General features: G+C 41.8%; 1 protein-coding gene across 7 annotated transcripts in view; it reads left to right on the plus strand.

Annotated features, from left to right (window-relative positions):
• Positions 1-23,008, plus strand: part of ASB3 (ankyrin repeat and SOCS box containing 3) — a 471,022-nt gene that overhangs the window by 207,236 nt on the left and 240,778 nt on the right. For all 7 annotated transcript variants that reach the window (XM_078649594.1, XM_078649600.1, XM_078649598.1 and 4 more), the window contains one exon: positions 15,091-15,203. In XM_078649594.1, coding sequence (XP_078505720.1) covers positions 15,091-15,203 — 113 coding nt within the window. The remainder of the gene's footprint in view (positions 1-15,090; positions 15,204-23,008) is intronic.

Genomic DNA, 23,008 nt, shown 5'->3' on the forward strand with positions numbered 1-23,008 from the left:
AAAACATCATCAAAGAGGCACAAGATAGAGTACTCACTATCTCTAGAACAGAAGCTCTGAAAAGCAGAAAAAAGGATCCTAATCCCCGAATGACATTGGTCTCCAAATTCTCTACTGTGAGCAAAATCTATAAGAAAATCATATTAAGACACTGGCGAATTTTGTCGTCGGAACCGGATTTTGGGGACCTTTTCAAAGATCCCCCGATCTTTGCTTACAACCGACCAATGAACATTAGAGAAATTCTATCTAAACCTACTGACACGCCGAGGAAATACACAGGCACACGTCCCTGTCATCATTGCAATAATTGCAATAACGTAATTGGAGGCAACATCATACACCATCCTATGAAAGGATTTGAGATCGCCTTAAAAGTAGATGCCACTTGCGATTCAGCCAACTTGATTTACCTACTCAAATGCCCGTGTGGAAAGATCTACGTAGGTAAAACCAGTAGGAAAATAAAAACCAGACTCAATGAACATAAATCGAATATCCGTACCAAGAATACCAAATCTAATCTGGCAACGCACTTCAACGAGGCGCACCACAGTGTAGCCCAGTTGAAGTATTTGGTATTGGAAATGGTCACCCACTGTGAGGGCAGAGATAATAACAAAACCCTCCTACAACGTGAGACATCGTGGATCTACAAACTCCAATCTTTGAAGCCTTTCGGGCTTAACGATAGGACTGAACTGAGTTGTTACCTGTAACAATGTCGTTTGATATGTTGTACCCGTATTCTGCACTTTTATTGCTACATTTACTAGCATGTTGTAATTTTGCTGTAACACATTCCTGGTCCTTCACCTACACCGTTACAAGATGGCCGCTTTGATTTTCCCTCAATCTGGGTGTCTTTTCTCTATTTCTATCATTCTATACTTTCCCTTCGAACTCCACAGTATCTCCGCGAAGCTCGAGACACGTAGTCCACCTTTCTGAAATTCCCACAGTAAGTTACCGCGACCGCATGGCGGTGAGTTATCTTTCACATAAGCGTTTTGCTCGCTGACAACTTTTCACGTTCTTGTTATTGTTTTTGCAGCACGGATGTGAGCTGTATACCAATGTGGAAGCGTAAGATACTTTCACATTGCATTATTAACCTTGTTTCATTCTACCGCCTGTTCGCGCTAACATCACCAGTCACTGCCGTTGCAATTAATCATGATACACACCGCTCGTTTACAACGCACCCTTTTTTACCGTTAAGCACGCATGTTCACCGAACCATCCGTTTTCACTTGCACGGACCCATGTTGTTTTAAAACTCCCAGTTTAATGACTGCATGTCAACGCTACACCTTTTTTTAAGCTGCACGCACTCCCTTTGATGTCACCTCAGTCACAGCTTATAAATCCCACTTACACTCCTTTCACCGCATGTACACAACCTTACAGCTGCCTGTTTTCGTTGATCTAAATTGCTGTTGTTGTATCCTTCCTGTAGCGCTCCTTGACAAAGGACTACACGAGTCCGAAATGCATTGGAGCATACTTTGAAATATATCATTGGATCACTTTCAATGGATTTCATGGCGTGATGTAACGCTATTGCACAATGAACTGTGAACATTGATCAAATATACACAAACTTTGAAAACCCTCTTATCTGAACTTTATTTGAATCAGCCACGCTGAACTATATAAGTGTGCCCGAATACAGGGATGTGTCTACGTACCACGTAACACACTGTTCTGCCACAATTATTGGACGTATTTTGGCTAGTTACGTCACCTGTTGGAGCACCTTCATCCTTCTTCAACCCACCTACCGTTTTTTATACTTCGTGTTTATTCCACATTCGCTGTGCGCCTAAGCCTCGTTTCTTGATTCTATAGCAAAATTTACAGAACATGATTATTTACAAGGTTCATCGAATTATGATCAGATGTACTGCTACAACCACTATGGTAACCATTATTTGCATAAATCTGCTCAACCTAGAAATGTTTTAAATTATAATCAATGGGAACATTGTGCAACTCCACCAAAAGGTAGTTCAAAAACATTTTATGAGAAATTCCCATACTTCTCAGGGTTTTACACAAGTGAAGCAGAAACGTTTTATTTCAAATTGTTAAATAAGACAGGAATGAAAACCATGCTGACAAATACAAAATTAATCTATTCAGAAACATTTTTTGAAAAAATGAATACATTTGGTTTTGATTTTTGGAAAAACAACATTGAGACAAAAACGATCTGGGGCACTAAAGATTGGCAAGTCCAAGGTATAGAATCATTATTCAGAGCCTGCATGATCCCAGAACAAATTATATTTTGAATGACACAATTCAACAAACAACCTGTCTTGGCCTAGCCAAAATTAAAGACTTAAACAAACCGTCTATTCCAAAACCAACTCCTGACAGTAATAGCACTACAGATGTTGAGATAGACGTATCCCATATTTTAAACCAAAACAGAACACATCCTGATTGGAAGAAATGGTTGATCTGGCCCACAGACACAAATAACTGTCAAGATAGATACCTGAACAAAATACAGGGGTTCAAATTGACCAGGCCAGACCCTAGATACTCCCAGCGACAACATCCAGGGATAGTAACAACATACAGTGTAGGAAAACTCTGCCTCGAATGGCTACAGACATCCACACTGGCAGAAATTAAGCAACACTTAACTTTACTAAAAGAAGGTGCTGACTTGCGTGATTTCATTATGGGACCACGCAAACAGCGTCAAAAACGTTTCATAGCGGCCTCTATATATGCAGCCTATAACGAAGTTTGGAAAGTAACTCAAATTGAAACAGCAGAGAAAATTCGGGAAATTGACCGTATTAATTTGGAAAAATCACTTTCTGTTGTGGACAATGGGTTAATGACTCTGTCTTCCAGAATATATTCACTGGACAGTATTGTATCATCTGCAATCGATATAATGGAGCAGGACTTACTAATGTTACAACATGGTCAGTCCCAATTGCGTTCTATTGTACAGCTAGGCTGGACGTTACAAAATCTGCGTTCAGCCTACGTGCCTTGGCGTTTAATCAACACAACGTCACTATTCTCTATCTTTAACCTTACTGATATACAAATCAGTTTGGCACAAAAAGGAGCAGAATATACAATTCTGAGCATTGAAAAACTTGAGAGATTACCATTGACAATGTCAGAACGACCTGTCATTGAATGGATAATACACGGAATCATAACTATTCCGATAACAACTTTCCAATTTCGATACTGCCAAAAGTATATACAGGCAGGCCAGTATGAAAGGTTGGGTAAAGGATACATCAAGTCATCATGGAAATTACCTTACACTCACACATGTTATAGTGAAAAAGGACAGAATGTATTTCTTAGTGGTGATAATTGTGAAAAATCACTAAGTGGTACACTTCTGTGTCAGGGTATAAATCTACATGGGGCCTGTGAGGGTACTTCAAATAACCTTTCATGTCACCAACTTGGCACACTTGCAACTCAAATAGAACCATTCTTTAGAAGGCTTTCGAACGGGAGCTACATTCTAATAGTGGACCACAGATGTTGGTGGCTTGGTGCCAGGAAAAGCTTATCTCATAAGCGTTTCGTCCAGGGTCACCTGCTGTATGAAAGTATTGTATCCAAACGACACTCCAGACAGGGAGGGAAAAATTTGGCCCAGTTTGAAAATCTCTTCTATTCGAATTGATACTTTAAGCAGAATGAAGTCTGTTACTCTACAGACGCCAGTGCACTTGACGTCATCAAAAGAAACGTATGATCTCCAAGTTGCAAGGACAACGGCAGAGATACATAACCTTTTATCAACAAATTGCTCCCTACACTTCGCAGAAATGCTAAACGAAATCTTAAACATTTCTGATACGAATGATATCGCAAGTGTATTTAAGACAATTTTTTCGGGACTGTTAACACCTTTCAAAGCAGTCCTGGGCATCTTTCCTAATTTTGTCCATTCACTCTTTGGCGGCCTTCCACTCCTGTTGGGACTCGTAGCAGGCATCTTATTTTTGATAATACTGCTTCGTTATGGCAAGCCATGTCACAGACAAGACTCCGGCAACAATGGAAGAAACGATCCTAGCAATACGCTATCGGGACCGCATAACTAAAGTCCTTGGATTAGCCCGGCTAAGAGATCTGAATATGACCTGGTTTCTTTCATTCAGACCCATCTGGCAGAATTGTATCTTACCTGTGTTAAGATGTATGCTGTGCGGAGAAGAATGCGTGTTAGACGTCTGTCTTACACTACAATCAGAAGTACCATTGGATACAGATACTTTGCTAAGTCCAGTAAAGGCTCATGCATCGTGTTGCCCCCAGCGGTTACCCATCCTGATGACGGCATTCGTTGAGACTTCACCACTGCGATTGAAGGGTAGTGAAGTGCAAGATGAGAGCAGCATCAACCAGGTACGACCTTCTGTGAGCACTGCTGATCCTGTCATCGATGATAGCAATCATTCTCACGACTGCACAGTTGCGGCATTTTCCAACTTGGTCGAACTTTCACCTGAAGCGGTAAACTGCTTTTTTGAAAGTCTGTCTGAAATGATGTTTTCCCCTGAACAAAAAGAATAAACTTTTAAGCAAAAGAGCACTCAGCGTTCCCTGAACTCTGAATTCGGCCTTCAGCTTTGAAAAACAAAAGCTTCTGAAAATATTTGGAACTGTTTTTACTTCTTCCCTTGAAAAACGAAATTATTTTTTTCCCGATTCCAAAATATTTACCTTTTTTTGGCACTCATCCTCTGCTTAAAGTAGAACTATTCTTAGAGAACAGAGCTTCTATTTTTAGGAACTCTAGAGACAATATATTACCTCAGCCTCTAGCATATTTACAAATAACTTTATTTATATGTGATGGAATGGTCTCGCACTTTTCTTTTCTGTATTAAGAGCCATTTCATGTGTAATTTTCGCAAATCATTCATGCTGATATATATGTGCATCCTTTTAATGAATGATTACACTGCTTGAAAGCGTACAGTACCTATACTCATTTTCGTGTATTTCGCATATGCCATTTCAGATGCAAAATAATGTATTTTGGGGTGGATCGGTATACACATGCACCGTTAGATATGTTTACTATTGCTTAGTTTAGTAATTATGGACATGAATTCGTGGAGTGGGTGTAGTGTGTTTTATCTAGGTACCTGAATCCATATTCCTATTCTTTGCCCTTGTCCGGTTATACATCAATAATGTCCCTACAACGGCATAGAAACCCTTTTCATAATTCAGTCATAGCGCATGCTGTCACATTAAGCAAGCCTATTCCTCCAGCCCCCTAGAAAGCACACCGAGTTCTTAAACAAATCCAAGCCTCCAGCAACCTGGGAAACCCCGCTGCTTTGTTTTGATTTCATCCGAGAACTCCTGTAAAGCACTGTAAGAACGACCAGTTCTTAGTGACATCTTTATTGACGTCTTATGTCCAGCCTTACATCAAACCCGGCACCTTTCAGGTATAAATATACCAACGTTGCCTTAAGCAAACACACGGTGGTAATCCTGGAGCAGAGCAGCTAACTACTTCCGAAGAGCCCAGCTGATGCGAGAGCCCACGGACGCTGCCCCTCCCTTTTGACGCGCTGAGAAAGACGCTGTCTTTTCTCCTGCCGAGAAATCCAGCCTCCGGCGTTTCCAGCCTACCCTTGCGGGTGACTGGGATACCGAGTCCTGAGAGAGAGAGATACCAGACCTCCTGCCTTCTAATACCCAGGTCCTGAACTGACTAAACCCTTACAGAGAATTCTTGAGTCAGATTCTTGGCAAACCAAACTTAACTTAAACTGCTACTTACTTACTCTTTCCCACGTATTAGGCTTAGGTCAGGTACACCGGGGTAGGCGTAGTTAGAAGCACCAGTTGAGTACGATTAGTCAATGTATATATGTATGTATCTATTTTATCCATTTTAAAGTATCATATGGCTAAGAAACCATATCCATGCTTTTACAGTATTATTTCATAATCCTGCTTTTACTGTATGCACTTTACTTAACTATAAGTATTGCAATTGTAGCAATTCATTTCTCTTGTATGAGGAAAGAGACTGCTCAATAAATAACACCTTTTATTGAAAACGCCCGTCTCTCTTTTTCTCTGCAATCTGGTGAAACTAAGTATGCACCATTTGACTGAGTGAAATAGCTGTCTTTTGTTTTCACACGACTCTAGAGATATACTCTTATTCAGGGAGAGCAAAGTTGTCATGTTTTATGGTTGTCAGAAACTAAATCCCTTCTTGTCTATCCAGGGATGTTCAACTCCTCCTCGCTTATTCGAGAAAGTTTCTAGTGAACTCTGAGCTAGCTGGGAAACACTTAAGTCTAATATAGTCAGTAGAGACCTAGTTAACCTCAGTCCTACGTCTACACTACTGAAGATATTATTCCAATGCGCAGAGCCTATTGGGACTATAGGAACTACACTACACTTTGGAGGCTCGCTTCCCCTGCTTGCTGGAAATCACTTGGTCTGGAGCTATTGCTCTTAATGCGCAGAAGTTCCCCATAGGGGATGCTGTTCTTGAGGCTCGTGGGATGACTACTGCGTGCATGAAGCACTGAGTTTCCCGCAGTGGGCTTTCTAAAGAGTGATGTTTGCAATTTTTTATCACTCACAAAAACTCTTACATCAAGATAGGTTACTTCAGTATCGCTAATTTCCCCAGAGAACCTTAAGTTTAAGTCATTACTGTTGAGATGTCTGATATATTCCTCAACTGACTCTCTATCGCCTTTCCAGACCAGGAAGAGGTCATCGATATAACGCCTCCAAATTATGGTCTTGTCAACCCAATAGTATATATATATATTTTTTAAGCATTTTTCTAGTCAGGGATTGAAGAATGAGTGGTTTGTTTGGTATCGTTGAGTCGAAATAAGTGGTGTGTGGTGGAGCTGTAAAATATGCATGGTCTAAGCATGCCCAGGGAACACAGGGCAAGAAAGCATTATTGAATCACAACCCTGGTTGTTGAAGCCTGTTACTACAGTTGTTCTTTGACCAGCACCACCGTTGCACTGTAAACTGAACACAAAGTACACCTTTTCAAAACTTGAACCTCAGGTCAGGAGGTAGGCTTCTCAAGCAGGTGATGTGGGGGTAAAGACTCACCAGTTGCCAAAGAGCATGCAATAATGATTATTCAAGTAAGTGCTTGTCTTTTATAAAAGATAAATATTTTATTAAACCAAAACAAAATATCTCGCAAAGGCTTATGCGCCTAGGCAATGGATTTTGCAAAAGGTAATACAGTAAAAACAGATATAAACATACCGGGCTGAGAATAATCTCACAGGTGCAGGCTCAATGTAATTAATGCCAGCAAACTTCTCTGTCAGTAGCCTGTTCGCCAGTCTTTCCATGCCCCAGTCAATGGCAGCCCCACCATAGCTTTTCCTAAAATGAAGGAATCCCTATATCTGGTGATTACAAGTTCAATTGATGGTACAGGATTTACCTGAGCGTTGCGCTGCAACGTCCTCCTGTGAGGCCCTCACTATTGAATGCATGTGTGATAGATAGCTCCACCCTCCTTCGATGTTGTTTGAATGCTCTAAGCTAACTGTGACTAGTTAGCGAGTGCAGCTGCATGGTACAGGTAGGGAACAGGCCTAAAGCAAAAGATCCTTCCCCTTCTCCCAAAACAAATGAAGATTAAACCCTTCGGGCCACTGATTAGCTCCTTCGGTTATTAGTGCACTTTACAAATGCTATCCTGTCCTATTCATTGTTCTTCAACGAGCCCTCAACGATCCTCCTCTTGGCCTGCAAATTCATCCCAGGAAGTTAGGTGTCGGGTGCAGTCTTTAGATCCTGCAGACTAGGTCATGCTCTCTCACTATCGCCTCCTCCTTGGTTAGCATAGCATGCCAGTTATGGTTTAAGTGGGAATCGGGTGGCATCAAGACTCACTCCAGCATTATGTTATGTTCCTATGTCATTCCTTCTTCTCGCCGGACCACAGCACCATTGGTGGTGTAACAATGACCGTAGAGGCAGGGAAACTCACTTTAGCACTCAGGTGCGCTCTTGCATTGCTCCTACAATACTCTGCACTACCGGGCTGTCCCTTTTACTCTGGCACATCTGCTGGGATCCTCTGGGTAATCACCTCCTTCAGGGATATCATCTTGATTTCATCTCTGAGCAGGCCAGTCAGGTGCAGGCCCTAAGACAATCACATACCTTCTCCAGCAGCTCCTTGCAGACTTTCCCAGTGAGATCCCAATCAGTGTGGGAGATTTGCTGTCAGTGACACAAGCCTTCATCTCAAGAATTAATATACTACTCTGCAGAGTACTACTTCTTTGATCAGAAAGAAATCTGGAACTCAGGGGGATGTTTCAGTCCTGTTGCACATAAAGAATGTTGATTCTGCTATCAGGGTCCTGGAACTGTTCCCTCTCTTAGTGTAGCTCGCCTGTCCAAACCAGACACAGTTTTTGTTTCAGGTGATGGTTTCCACTGTATTTAGTGATGGGGTTTGTTAAACTGGAGCGTCTAAAACATGAGCACAACCACATTTTAAGGCTTTGCAACTGACAGCTATCAGATTTTGTGAGTATCACTTCTAGGAGAGACAAAGAGACAGGCCCTGCCTAGATGATTGCCTCGTCAAAACAAAGAGCGCGCAAACTCCATGCCAAATGCTGGTGCTCAGGAAGAGACAATCAGCAGTCCTCTACTGATTGTCCCTCCATCCTCCCACACCCTATTGACCGATGCTAAGTTCAAAGCTTAGGAATGCCAGCAATACACTTTGCCAGTCTGGAGAGGTTGTCCCTCAGCCCTCCATCTTGTTTTATGCTTTACCAGGGGCAATACACAATGGATCCCAGTTGTTACTTGGTACTGTTTGAACGTAACATGCAAGTCTTAGGTGATGGCTTACTGCTTGTGCCTTAGCTACCAGGGGTTGAGTAGAGATTCTCTCAGAGCCTTGGTTTGACCTAACCAGAGTAGATTTATTGAGTTGGTAGGGGTTCTGCCTCCCAAACTAATAACCCCTTTTCTGACAGCTACCACCACTCTTCCCTCATTATGTCCTAGAATAAAAACAGCAGCTCCAGGCCCTAGCAAGGCATGCTTGGTGCACCACTCCAGATCACAGAGCAGTGCTCGGAGTCTCAAAACCTTAGACACAGCCTAGGCCTTAGCGTGCGCATATGGTTGCCATCCATGCTGGATACAAAAATCAGAATACCAGTGAAAAGTACAGTGTTACTCAAGCAAGTATCTGTAAAACCTTGTAGGGGTCATTGAGGTAGCTCACCTGTTTTTAAGAGAGAGGTGTCTTCAGTAGTTTGGTACCTGATTTCTAGTTAAATGCATGGTGGGCAGTTATCATTTTGTGTTCTTTATATGATATGTACACATCTGGAACATTTTGCAGCTGCTAATGATAGCATGTGAAATGTCAGTTGTCTGAAATTGCAAGCTAATTGTGAAAGTGTGCTGCTTCCTTTACAACACGTAAGTTTAATCACTGTAGGAGTAGCTTTACTTTGCCCATTCTTTTTCCCTACTGTGGCTCTTAATGACACTCATGGACAAGGACTGTTTGGGCAGTGGAAGTGCTTACTTGGTGGAAATCTCCCCCCACGCCTAACAGCGTTTTTCTGCATAGATGATGCCAAGTGTCCAGAAGTTTGTACCGGTCTTTCCAAGGCCCTGTGTCAAATACTTCCCCCTGATTTTCTAGAACTGAAGTTTGGTGAAGGTGCTTTCAAAGATTAATCAAGTCTTGAGGGTATGGCCCAAAGCGGACTAGACTAGATGGACGGACCGTTAGAGTAGAAACTCAGGAGAAGCTAAAGCACAAATACTAAGCCAATCTTTTATGACTGACATTTGCTTTGTGGTTGGACGGTTTCACGGTGAGGCACATATTCTTTAAATTAGTATCCCTACAACCACACTCAGTGTGGCTTTCCTGTTGCTAACTAAAGATTCAGTTCAGTCTCAGTTCTTAAACTTTATTCGATTATTGATAAAAAAACAATCATAAAAGCGTACAGTTTTAAAAAGAAAAGACACAGTTAAAAGGTTACAGAACGAATGATTTCAGTACAAAGAGGTTGATACAACTCAGAAAGGCAATATCAAGAGTTTAACAGTAACTAGATTAGACTAGTACTGTATTAAAAGACCAGGCTTTTTCTAACAGATATAGATTTTAAAATAAAAGTTGCGATAAAAAAACAAATATCTGGGGTAGCAAGAGCAAAAAGAAATCTCATAGCATTAACAGTACTAAACACATAGTTGATCTTAAACAGTGGTTTGAGGTAACAGATACGCAGATGCTTAAACAGTGGGCATAGTAGCATAAAGTGCAGCGTGCTTTGTTTAGTAATTCCATCACACGGACAGGGGGTAGAAGTGTAAAGATTCAAGAGAAGACACTGGTAACCTACCATCCTGTCAACCCTTTTACAGATCTAGTAGAATTACTCCAAATTCTTGCCAGGCTGTGAATTTATTGATCAGGAAATGTTTGTTATAGTTCCTATTGTCAAACTATAAATACATTTACCGCAGTAGAAAACTCCTTTCAGTATCAGCAGTGTATATCGTTAGACCGGTCAGCCTTATGGTGGTCTCCACCCAAACTTTTTGCTTGCTTGCCTCCAATTTTGCTGAATTCTTTTTGTTGGCCTTAGGACTTTGAGCACTTGACCACTGCCAACCAGTGCTAAAGTGCATGTGCTCTCTCCCTTAGACATGGTTTGATTGGATTATTCACAATTGGCATATTTAATTTATCTATAAATTCCTAGTACAGTGCACTACATGTGTTCAGGGCCTGTAAATAAGATGCTACTAGTGGGCCTGCAGCACTGAACGTGCCACTCACTTATGTAGCCCTTTAAACATGGTGCATGCCTTCCCCTGCAGAGCCTGTGTGGTCAGTTTACACTGCCATGTTCACTTGGCCTTTAGAACCCTTTGGCAAGCCTTAAACTCCTCTTATATTACATATAAGTCACCCCTAAGTTAGGGCCGAGTTGTCTCACAGGGCAGGGTGCTGTGTAATCGAAAGCTAGGACATGTACTTAAAGTGTTCCGTGTACTGCTGGTGAAAAACACCCAAATTCATTTTTCACTACTGTGTGGCCTACCCCTCTGATAGGTTAACATTGGGAATTCCTTATTACACTTTTATAAGCTGTAATTCCTGATTGAGAAGGAATAGATCTGTCATGTTTCATATCACTGGAAGGGTAATTATAAATCCTCTTTTATGGTAAAGTCGAATTTATCATTATCCTTTTAAAAATGCCACTCTTAGAAATATTGTATCCCTAAGGAGTTAAGTCCTTATGAGTGATTGAGACTGGACCTTATACTCATATGAAAAACAGAAATTGTCTCAACCACATTGAATTCAGAACAACTTAAGTGGATGGAAAAAATAAATTCATTCCCTTCCAGGCAAATCTTTTATTGCCATTTACTTTATATTTTATCAGAAATTTTTAAGTTATACTAGCAAAAAACAAACACTGTACAATCAATCTTCAAACATTTTTTACAAAAATCACATAAATTATAAATCAATTAAGACAACATCAAAGCATACTACAAGAAATACAGGAAATTTCAAAACAAATGCATATATCAATAACAATAAATGGATTTTGAAACTGTGCGGGGAACTTGTACCAAACAAATGGCAAACAATACAAATCAATGGACTACTGAGTCCTAGTTATTGTTACAAATCAAGATTTGTTCCATCCAACACAAAAGCCGACGCGTTTCGAGGCCAGGACAAGTGTCCCTGGTCTCTCATCAGGGCTTTACTTCTTTATATCGACTTGGGGTCATGTGGCGGGGCGTCGCTTTCCTTGCGAATCTGGGACACCAGGGGCTTTATTTGAAAGAGGGGGGTACCTGCGCTGTGCCGTTTCACGGCCAAAATCTGAGTAAATTGTGACCATATGCCGGTTCGTCTTTATATATTTCTTCGATGGCCCATACATTTTTCAATGATCGTTGCGCTCACCTAGACCGTGTCTGTCTGTGCCTCTCCTGAACCCGGTCGAACTGACATTGATTCACTGTCAGTTCGACCGGGTTCAGGAGAGGCACAGACAGACACGGTCTAGGTGAGCGCAACAATCATTGAAAAATGTATGGGCCATCGAAGAAATATAAAAAGACGAACCGGCATATGGTCACAATTTACCCCCCTCTTTCAAATAAAGCCCCTGGTGTCCCAGATTCGCAAGGAAAGCGACGCCCCGCCACATGACCCCAAGTCGATATAAAGAAGTAAAGCCCTGATGAGAGACCAGGGACACTTGTCCTGGCCTCGAAACGCGTCGGCTTTTGTGTTGGATTGAACAAATCTTGATTTGTAACAATAACTAGGACTCAGTAGTCCAGTGATTTGTATTGTTTGCCATTTGTTTGGTACAAGTTCCCCGCACAGTTTCAAAATCCATTTTTTGTTATTGATATATGCATTTGTTTTGAAATTTCCTGTATTTCTTGTAGTATGCTTTGATGTTGTCTTAATTGATTTATAATTTATGTGATTTTTGTAAAAAAAGTTTGAAGATTGATTGTACAGTGTTTGTTTTTTGCTAGTATAACTTAAAAATTTCTGATAAAATATAAAGTAAATGGCAATAAAAGATTTGCCTGGAAGGGAATGAATTTATTTTTTCCATCCACTTAAGTTGTTCTGAATTCAATGTGGTTGAGACAATTTCTGTTTTTCACTCTTAGAAATATATCAGTTCAGTTCAGTTTCAAACTTTATTCGGCTAATTAAAACACAACCATAAAAGCACATAAACATGATTAAAATGTCACAATATATCAGAGTAAGATAAAGTGTATAATTCAGAATAGCACATAATTCTTGTTCATAATTTACTAATTCCCACGACCAGTACAATCTAATACATAGTACTCTTCCTCAAGTTGACTTGGGCCCTTGGAAGTGGGCATAAATTGCTGAACCTGATCGACAACATTGCGACCAATTAAATTGTGCATCTCCCTTGATGCCGACGCATCGCCACTGCTGCACAGACCATGGTCTGCACATTGTCGCCAATTTCCGGAACATCTCTGGCTCCACACCAACCTTTAACCTTCAACCCAGTGGTCGCTCTTTGCTTCCTGCATCTCGACTCTGTCAACGACGCATCCACGGTACTTTGCGGCTGGCCAAGGTGATACTTGTATCCAACTACGCTCCATCGCGGTTGGCCTGAACTATTGGATTTGCTCCAGTCTAGTGCGACCAGATAGCCCTGATTGGTGCTTTAAGCTTTTAAGAACTATATTTTCATTTAATATTTAAAAATTTCTCATTACTTTTATTCATAAAAACAGAAGCTATTTGATGAAACTGGTGTGAACTCTTTTGTCGTATTTTCACTGTGTTACTGTTTGAAGTGTTGCACAAATACTTTTCACATTGAATCTTAAATTAAGCCTGCCTGCTCTGTGCCAAGCTAGCATAGGGTGAGCACAGGTTAATTTATAGTATTTATCTGACTTACCCTGACTGATATTGTGGGTCCTGCTTGGACAGGGTGCATACCTCTGCCAACCAGAAACCCAATTTCAAACATTTATATAAACTCCCTGTGCGTTTTACTCTTGGTTATGTGAATTTATACTCTTTTGGGCTAGTTTTAGAATACAATGTCACCTAATCTCTTCTCTTCAGGCAAACATTTGAAAACTAAAAGTTTCAGTGCTCCCTTACTTATTTATTGCCCTGGGCAATGTAACCTCCCATTGGAGGTGATTCTGATCAGACGGACAATTACTTACTCTCCTCAAAATATTCCTACTGAAGGCTTCCACTCTTAACTTTAACTTTGAGCTATTGAATGTCTATCTATGTCTTTGCCTACGCACTGCTCTGACCTTCTGCTCCTCTCTTCCTTAAACTCCCTACTGCCCTTGCTCTCTTAAAATTGTCATTTTGAGTTGATTCTCTCCTCTTCTCCTCAGCATATAGTTAACAGGATATTTTGCCATTGTTGGAGTTCTGCACTACAGATAATAAAATAATTGCATAATGAGACAAGCATTGGTAAAACAGTAGGTATGGCTGTGGAAAGTTAGTTACATTTCTTCTTTTTATTTTTTATTGCAAACTTATTCCACAAAAATACAAATCAACGAACACTAGATATTGGCAGCTGTATGCTTAAAATTAAAATATAAGATTTAAAGTTAAATTAGACATTGTGTATAATTGTAATATACCTGTGTGGGTGCTTCCTAACATGCAGAACAATATCGAAACCCTTTTTAGTTTAATGCCAATCATAGGAACATATTACTCCTACTACCACAAAGAAAAGGTACTCTTGACTTTTAATTATTGTAACCTACAGGCATAGTTTAAACACACATTGATGACTAAAAACTGTGCTAAAAGATAATGAATGTCTAGTAAAAAAATGGTCAAGAAAAGTATTGGCCCATCAACTCTGACACCCAAGTGCACTTCTTTTTAGCAGGATGTACATATTCGATCAGGCAGAATTCATTGACTAACGGTGCAAGCGAGCCAATGTCTGAAGTAGACTGACCCCATTACTCCATGCTCTATCTAGATTGTGGTGGATGGAAGCAAAGCGTGAACAACAGTTGAAAAGACTGATTGTTGAATAGGGTTGACCCAGAGCCCCTCTTAATGTGTGTGTGTGTGTTATATATAGTTTAATGATTCCTTTTGATTACATGAAGCTCATGCTCTACCAGATATGCTGCAGATATTTGGTCTAGATCAATGCTAATCTATATTATTGTATATTTTAAAATTACACTTCAGTACTATTGGGTGTCAGGCTGTTAAAGGTTCACCAGCCTGCCTCCATCCTTTCTCCTTTCCTTTGTTGTTGATTTTTGGAAAGTCTCTGTAGCTCATGTGTTTGTGTACTAGCACCCCTTACTTTAGGTTCTTCCACAGGGAAAATGAAATATAAGGCAATGGCAATGATTTTCAACGGATTTGCACACGCTGTTGTCCTAATACGATTACTGTTAGGTAGCCATGTCGTTGTTAATATAGTATTTTCTTCTTTATCATTTTCTTTTAAGCGGTTGAAAATAAACATGCTGACATAGTGCAACTCCTGCTCAAACATGGAGCAAACATAAACGGATCACATTCTTGTTCTGGGTGGAATGCTTTGCACCAAGCTTCCTATGAGGTATTTATTTATTTCTGTTTATATAATATTATTTCTCTTTTTATACATGACAATTTATGCTTTGTATCTTTCGCTTTTATTATGTGTTTTCTTTAGGCTGCCTCTGTGAAGGCAGTTTAAATGCAGCTTAAATGCCAATGATAATCTTCAACATGGTATGCTGACAGTAGCTGTTGGTGGGGGGGCTAGTGATGCTGAAGCCAGTGAGTAAAGACTCCTGGGCAGCAAAGTTCATATGGGCCAGGGAGCAAAAAAATGCTCTAGATTGAGTCTCAGACTTGGCCAGTGATGTTTGAGAGAAGCCTGACGCCCTGAGTGTGAATAGTGAACAGTGATCATTCAATTTAGTATACCATTGTTACCATTTGTCACAAGTTTTAAGAGAGAAACTATCCCTTAGACATCAATGCCTTTTGTTAGTTTATTTATTCGCAAGGATGACATATCTGAATTGAATGCTATCGAAAAGAATGTGCTTCAAAGCTCTAGACAAATAAATGGCTTACCTATGATGGTAGTTCATAAATGTCCTTGTGAAATACATGAACACTGAATCTCCTCCTGAGAGACGACCCAAGGACAACTTATTTCAAAGGCATACTCTCTCAAAAGCAAACAACATGCAGCCTACACATCTGAAGAGAATGTTCCCCGTTGTTTTTAAAAATCGAATTAAAAACAATGATAAGCTATAAACTTACTGGTTTATGAACTCCTTGTAATTCTCTGTTTATAAAGAATACCTACTAAATGTATTTCCAAAGACGTTGCCTCGTAGAATATGTGACACTGTCAGTTTAATGCAACAGTATGCAGCATATTCCATAATGCAGTGCACATTAGGATCAGTTATTGTTGACCGGCAAGAGAGCAAAGGGGTCTTTCTCACGCTACTTCCTTATATACCTTCTGTTCTTAATATGGGAAGAGAGTGCATTATTCAAAAGTTTTATAAAGATCTCTGACAGAAATAGAATTACACGTTTGTTAAAAAAAATCTCCCTCATGGGATCTTCGTTAGTAATCACAAACATTCATTGGGCAAACATATTTTATAAGATGGAATGAAACCCCAATAATTGCAACAAATACGTTCTAGAAAGATCCTTCACCCACGTAAGACTTTGCATACTAATATGTTGCTCCACGTCAGTATGAGAGAACAGCAGTGCCTCAAAGGGCAGTCAAGATACACTAACGCGAACTTGGCCTGAGAAACATCCACTTTATGTCGAGCCAAATGAGCTGTACAGCCAACAAGAAAGGTTTTGATGTCGGCCCTATACCCAAACGCTATAAATATATGTTACAATAGATAAATATTTTCCTTTAAAATACTTCCATTAGGAATTGTTGAGCCAGCATCCTGGGACCGGTTTCAGGGTATGTCACCCTTCTTCAGCCAGGCTAGCTTGAATCCAGTGGCACAGTGAGCAAGGGACCCACGTCTTGTTTCTGGTCCAGGGAGGACCTGGCCTGGCAGTTCAGTCTGGACTGTTCCTATGGGGCACAGGGTCAAGACTGATTTGCATATGGCTGGGTCCAAACTGGGGTGGCGTAGTGGGCAAAAGAACGATGGATTCAACCTAGATCTTTTGAATGGGGGAGAATGTTTGCATTGTCAGCATTCTGTCCATCATTTGTTCGCTGTAACACTTTTTGCCCTAAGTAGGATGGGTATGCCCAGACGTGGGTCCTTTGCTCACTGTGCCACTGGATTCAAGCTAGCCTGGCTAAAGAAGGGTGACGTACCCTGAAACCGGTCCCAGGATGCTTGTTTCCGGTCCAGGGAGGACCTGGCCTGGCAGTTCGGTCTGGACTGTTCCCGTGGGGCACAGGGTCAAGACTGATTTGCATATGGCTGGGTTCAAATTGGGGTGGCGCAGTGGGCAAAAGAACGATGGATTTAACCCAGATCTTTGACTGGGGGAGAATGTTTGCATTGTCAGCATTCTGTTCATCATTCGTTTGCTGTAACACTTTTGGCCCTAAGTGGGATGGGTATGCCCAAACATGGGTTCCTTGCTCACTGTGCCACTGGATTCAAGCAAGCCTGGCTGAAGAAGGGTGACATACCCTGAGACCGGTCCAAGGATGCTTGTTTGCGGTCCAGAGAGGACCTGCCTGGCAGGTCGGTCTGGACTGTTCCCATGGGGCACAGGGTCAAGACTGATTTGCATATGGCTGGGTCCAAACTGGGGTGGCGTAGTGGGCAAAAGAATGATGGATTTAACCCAGATCTTTTGACTTGGGGAGAATGTTTGCATTGTCGGCATTCTGTCCATCATTTGTTTGATGTAAAACCTCTTAAAGGTGGCATGGGGCATTCTTTAATCCAAAGGGCATCACAGTGAACCTGAAGTGCCCATCTGGGTTTGAGAATGTTAATTTCTCTCTCGTTCCAGGGGTCAGACCTATCTGCCAGTACCCTGAAGTGAGATCAAAAGTACTCAGATAGGTATTTGGCTGTCCCCCCCCTGTCAATCGGTTCATCAGGCTTGGGAATTGGATCTGCATCCGTTTTTGTGACTACGTTGAGGCCCCTGTAGTCTACACAAACCTTATTTCTTTCTTTCCCCCCTAGGAATGAGGCTTGGGGACTAAGACAGCTGGGCTGGCCCAGGGGCTCTTTGGGGGTTCAGTGACACCCAATTCCAGAATCTTGCTTACTTCAGCATTGATGCTTTCTTTGACATGATCAGACTGCCTGTAGATTTTGTTTTTGACAGGGAGACTGTCATTAGTGTCCACATCATGTGTACAGCAGTTTGTCTGACCAAGGGCCAAAGAAAAGAGCTCAACAAACTGATTTACAACTTGCCTGCAATCGTTCTGCTCTTGGTCAGTGTGGGTGTCTGAGAGGACCACTCCTCCAACTAGGCCATTGTTAAGGATGTGAGAGAGGAGGTTAGGGAGAGGTTCACTCTTTTGTTACTCCAGTATTGGAGCTTTCATAGATTCACATACCTGAATCATTCCCCGTCGTCGAGACGGGAGTCAGTGGTATATAAAAGGCAATGTTTAGTAGTATAGCAAACTGAAAAGAGGCCTAGGCCCATTTCCCTTTTGCAACCCATAGCCTTTGGTATGTAAAAAAGGCACAAACTTTTCCCTGAACCAATCAGAGCCCCTCACCCTCTAGAACACTCCTGAGAGAACCTTTTGCCTCTCAGATTTTCTACCGCACGTTGTGCTAGGAAGTCTCCTTTGAGCTCTGCTCAAACTCTGTGTTTTTAACTTCATTAAAGAACTTTCGGCCACATGCATCATTTTGGGATTTTGCACTTCCTAAATTGCGAAAATTAAGGAATCGCAATTTAGGAATTGCAAAATCCTATGCATCAAGAAATCCTAAAAGTTTTTAGGATTTCTTAATTTTCGGAAATTGCGATTTCCTAATTGCGAATCGCAATTAAGGAATGGCATTACATTGATTCCTATGGGCCTAGAGGCCCATAGGAATCAATGCCGTTTTGCATTTCTTTTTTTTTGAACTCGCAATTTGTTGATGCATTGCAAGGGTGCAGAGGGGGGCCCCCCTGCACCCCGGAAATGTATTTTAAAGTGCATGTTTCACACACACATGTCCTAAGGACATGTGTGTCTGTAACATGAAAGTTTAAAAAATGCATTTTTGTGCTTTTTTAAAGATTTTCGCAAATTAACACGAGGGTCAACCTCGTGTTAATTTGCACTTTCTATTTCAAAATTCGCATTTTAAAAAAAATTGATGCATTGCATTTAAGGAATCGCACAAATGTGATTCCTTAAATGCATTCGCATTTTTAGGAAATGCAAAAAAAAGCGAATTTTGAAACATTGTTTCATGCATCCCAAAAACGTATTTAGGAAGCGCAAACGGCCGAATTTACCGATTCGCACCGTTTGCACTTCCTAAATAGGTTGATACATGTGCCCGTTTGTTCTTAGGAATTCTTCTGGATTCTGTTCTACTATGTATTATCTTCAAATACATTCTTTAAAGAATGTCTGAAAAGGAGAAGAAAGAATCATTTAGAGCCTGTACAACTTGTTCCAAGAGGTTGCACTACACTGATGATCCTCACACTGACTACATTTACTGTCTATACCCGCAGGCCACAGACCGCAAGGTATGTCGCTTTTTCTCAAGTAAGTTCTGAGAGGTCGTGGAGGGCGCCTTTTAATAGGGTGTCAAACGCTAAGGCCAGAAAGGAGGTTTTCCCCAGTGACAGTGATGAGGCGGCGTCCTCAACATCTAGGAGATCTCAAAAGAGATAAAAAATCTCCTCAAACTCATTCCTCAGGGGAATGTCCTGAGAAGGCCCTCAAAAAGACCACTCATTGGTCTTCTGGGCGCAGTCCTTCAAAATCTCCTCACTCTGTGGAAAAGGAGAGTAAAGGACATGCTTTTGGGGAAATATCATGTTAAAAAGACGACTTCTGAGCTGTCAAAATCACTTCCTCTGGTCGAAGAACCCTTCAGGAAGCAGTCTTTTATACCTCTGAGTTAAAGACTAAGACAGCCTCTCCGTCTACGGCGGCATCGTCCACGGCGGCATCGTCCACGGCGGCATCGTCCACGGCGGCATCGTCCACGGCGGCATTGTCTACGGCGGCATCGTCTACGACTGCATCGTCTACGACGGCATCGTCTACGATAGCATTGTCTACGACGGTGGTCGTCGACGACGGTGGTCGTCTGCGATGGTCGTCGACGACAGTGGTCGTCTACGATGGTCGTCTACGACGGTGGTCGACGACGGTGGTCCACGACGGTGGTCGTCTATGATGGGACAACAACAGCGACGGCGACGATGTCACCATCAACGGTGACTATGTCGTCGACGGCGGATAGCTCTCTATACCTGGTGTCGACGATGGCATTGGCAGCAGTGGTGTCTATGGCGATCTCCTCAACAGGCTCGTCGAGGAAAATTCCAAAATTAGAAATCATCAGCACCTGCTTCAAGAGCAGGATTCATAGGAAAAGGACCCTTTGGATACGCTAGTAGTCCCTCACAATTACATGTGAAGTATGAGGAGAAGGACTATGAGGAGAGATATGGGGAGTACCAATATCCTCAGCAACAGACACTATCGCCATGAGTACCAGGAAGGAATGGTTGGAATGCCATGCTTCATGATGACAGATCTGCAGTTTATGCTGGCAGACTATGGAAAGGGATTTCCGCTGGCACCAGCTTCTCAGGAAATCCCATCCCTACTACTCCAGTTAGAAACAGGAGCCACAACAAGAAGTTAGGCTGGCAACTCCTCAAATAATACACCACCAGAATCCGGTCACCACGGATGATGATGACCAGGAAGAGGGAGAAATAACAGATCCCAACAAAAGATGGGATGATTACTTGAATCCATCTCCGGCATCTCCCTCACCAGGACTGGTGGATTCTCCGCAGATTCCATAATATAATGGAAACAGCTGCGAGAGTTTCTAGCTTCCTATGTCGACAATACAAACGGAACACTTCTTAAACGATTTCATGTAGCCATTCAAAAAAAAAAAAAGTGATGAAGACACCGGCGACAGTTACGCCTGTGCTTGCTAGATTGGAGAAACAATATAAAGCTCCTATAGATGCACCAGCGTGTTTACTGGGCCATCCAAAATCTCATTCCGTGTTTTAGCAAATGGCGCAACAGGAATCTAAGAATCCCTCTGCGCCTACATCAACACCTCCTAACAGGGAGGTTAGATGCTTGGACAACGCAAGACAGAGATTCTCATCCATGTCTGTTCTCTTCGTCAAAGCAGATAATGCCCTTAATGCAACTAATACAGGCATATGTGGTGCGATATGGCGCCTAACATGGACCTCTTCCCAGAGGACATTAGACATGAGGTGAGCGACGGTGCTAACGAGTCAGGGGTGGTTAAGGTCGACTGCCTTAAGACCAGAAGTCCAAAATTAGGATCCTGAATCTCCCGTTCGATGGAGAAGATTTATTGGGAAGCAAGTGGATAAGGCATTTCGAGGTATCAAAGGAGATACAGATACTACAAATACCCTGGGTACACTATGATACCGTTAGGTGCCTTTCCGAGGCGCCTTGGAAAAAGGCCAGTCATCCTACAAAGGGAGTTATCAACAAGGGAAGATAACCCCTTTTATTCCTCATCATCACAACCATATTGTCAACAATAGGGTATACACCAAACAAGGAACTATACAAAGTCTGCTCCTAGAGGACGAGGAGGTCGTCGAGGGAAAAACAATGGTAAAAGACAATGACAACCTCCGGGATCTGGCTACATGTTGCTTTTCCTCTCCACGAGTTCCATGGGTGGGAGAGTTGCTTCCCATCTACATTATTGTCAGAAAATAACAGACAGATGGGCCTTCAATATACTAACATTCGCACACTCTTTAGTTTTCTTCTATTCCCTCCTTCCAACACTGCAGACAAGTCAAGAGACTAAACATCTATCTCAGATGCGTTTGGAGATTCGGACAATGCTCCGAAAGGGAGCAATAGAACCGGTGCCGATCTTCCAAAAACAAAAAGGTTTTTACTCCTGTTTTCTTCCCAGTCCGGAAGAATGCCCTGCAATAGCGTCCTATTCTAGACCTGAGAGCTCTGAATACTTACCGTAAGAAGCAATTTTTCCAAATGCTGACCCTAGACATTCAGCTACTCTTAAACCCAGGGGATCATATGACCACTCTAGACTTACAGGATGCTTATTTTCACATCCCCTTCATCCTTCCCTTAGACTGTATCTTCGATTGGCAGTAGCAGGAGGACCATTACCAGTTCAAAGTACTACCAATTGGTCGCTAATCAGCCCCGAGAATCTTTATATAGTGTCTGACTCCAGTGACCGCTTTTTCTCAGTAGGCTCAGACACCAAGTATTTCCATACCTGGACGACTGGTTGGTAAAAGCACCATCAGAAACTTCAGCCCAGGTGTCCACTACGGCATGTATACAGTTGTTTGCCGAACTGGGGCTGACTTTAAATATGGAGAAATTGTCCCTTCAACTGTCAAAGAAGATCACGTTTCTGGGAGGAATTTCAGAGGATAGAAAAGTCTTTCAGTACGTATATGCAAGTCGCTACTAGGGGCAGTGTCCTTTTGCATACCTCTGATTCCTTTATGCCGACTAAGGATGCACCCATTACAGGAGAAACTAGATTGCCGAGAGCACCAAGTAGAGGGATCCTTCGGCGGCAAGGCAAAGGTCAACCTGGCTATGATGCAAGCAGTGGCATAGAAAAAAAAAAAAGATCTTGTGAGTCTGCCCACTGATGCATCGTATCTCTGGAAGGATGAGGAGCATTCCTTCAGGATATGCAGGTCAGCAGTCGGTGGCAGTGGCAAGAACAGCTTCACATTGTAGTGTAGCTCCTATTTTCCCAATAGGCTCTGCGCATTGGAATAGTACCTACAGGAGTAAAGGCCTAGACCAGACGTTAACTAGGTCTACTACTGTCGATACTAGACTTAATTTTTGGGTTTGCCAGCTAAGCTCAGAGTTCGCTAGAAACTTTCTCGAATGTTCAAGGAAGGAATTAACTCCCCTGATTAGACAAGAAGGGATTTAGTTTCTGACAACCATAGAACATGACAACTTTGCTCTCCCCTAATCAAGAGTCAATCTCGAGAGTCGTGTGAGCACAAGGCAATTATTTTACTCAGTCAGTACGTGCATTCTTAGTCTCATCAGAATGTAGAGAAAAGGAAGAGACGGGCGTGTTCAATAAAAAGGTGTTATTTATTGATCAGTCTCTTTTCTCATACATGAGAAATGGATCGATATTATTGCAATACTTATAGTTAAGTAAAGTGCATACATTA

This window comes from Lissotriton helveticus, chromosome 6 (assembly GCF_964261635.1).
Source record: "Lissotriton helveticus chromosome 6, aLisHel1.1, whole genome shotgun sequence".
NCBI classification, from domain to species: domain Eukaryota; kingdom Metazoa; phylum Chordata; class Amphibia; order Caudata; family Salamandridae; genus Lissotriton; species Lissotriton helveticus.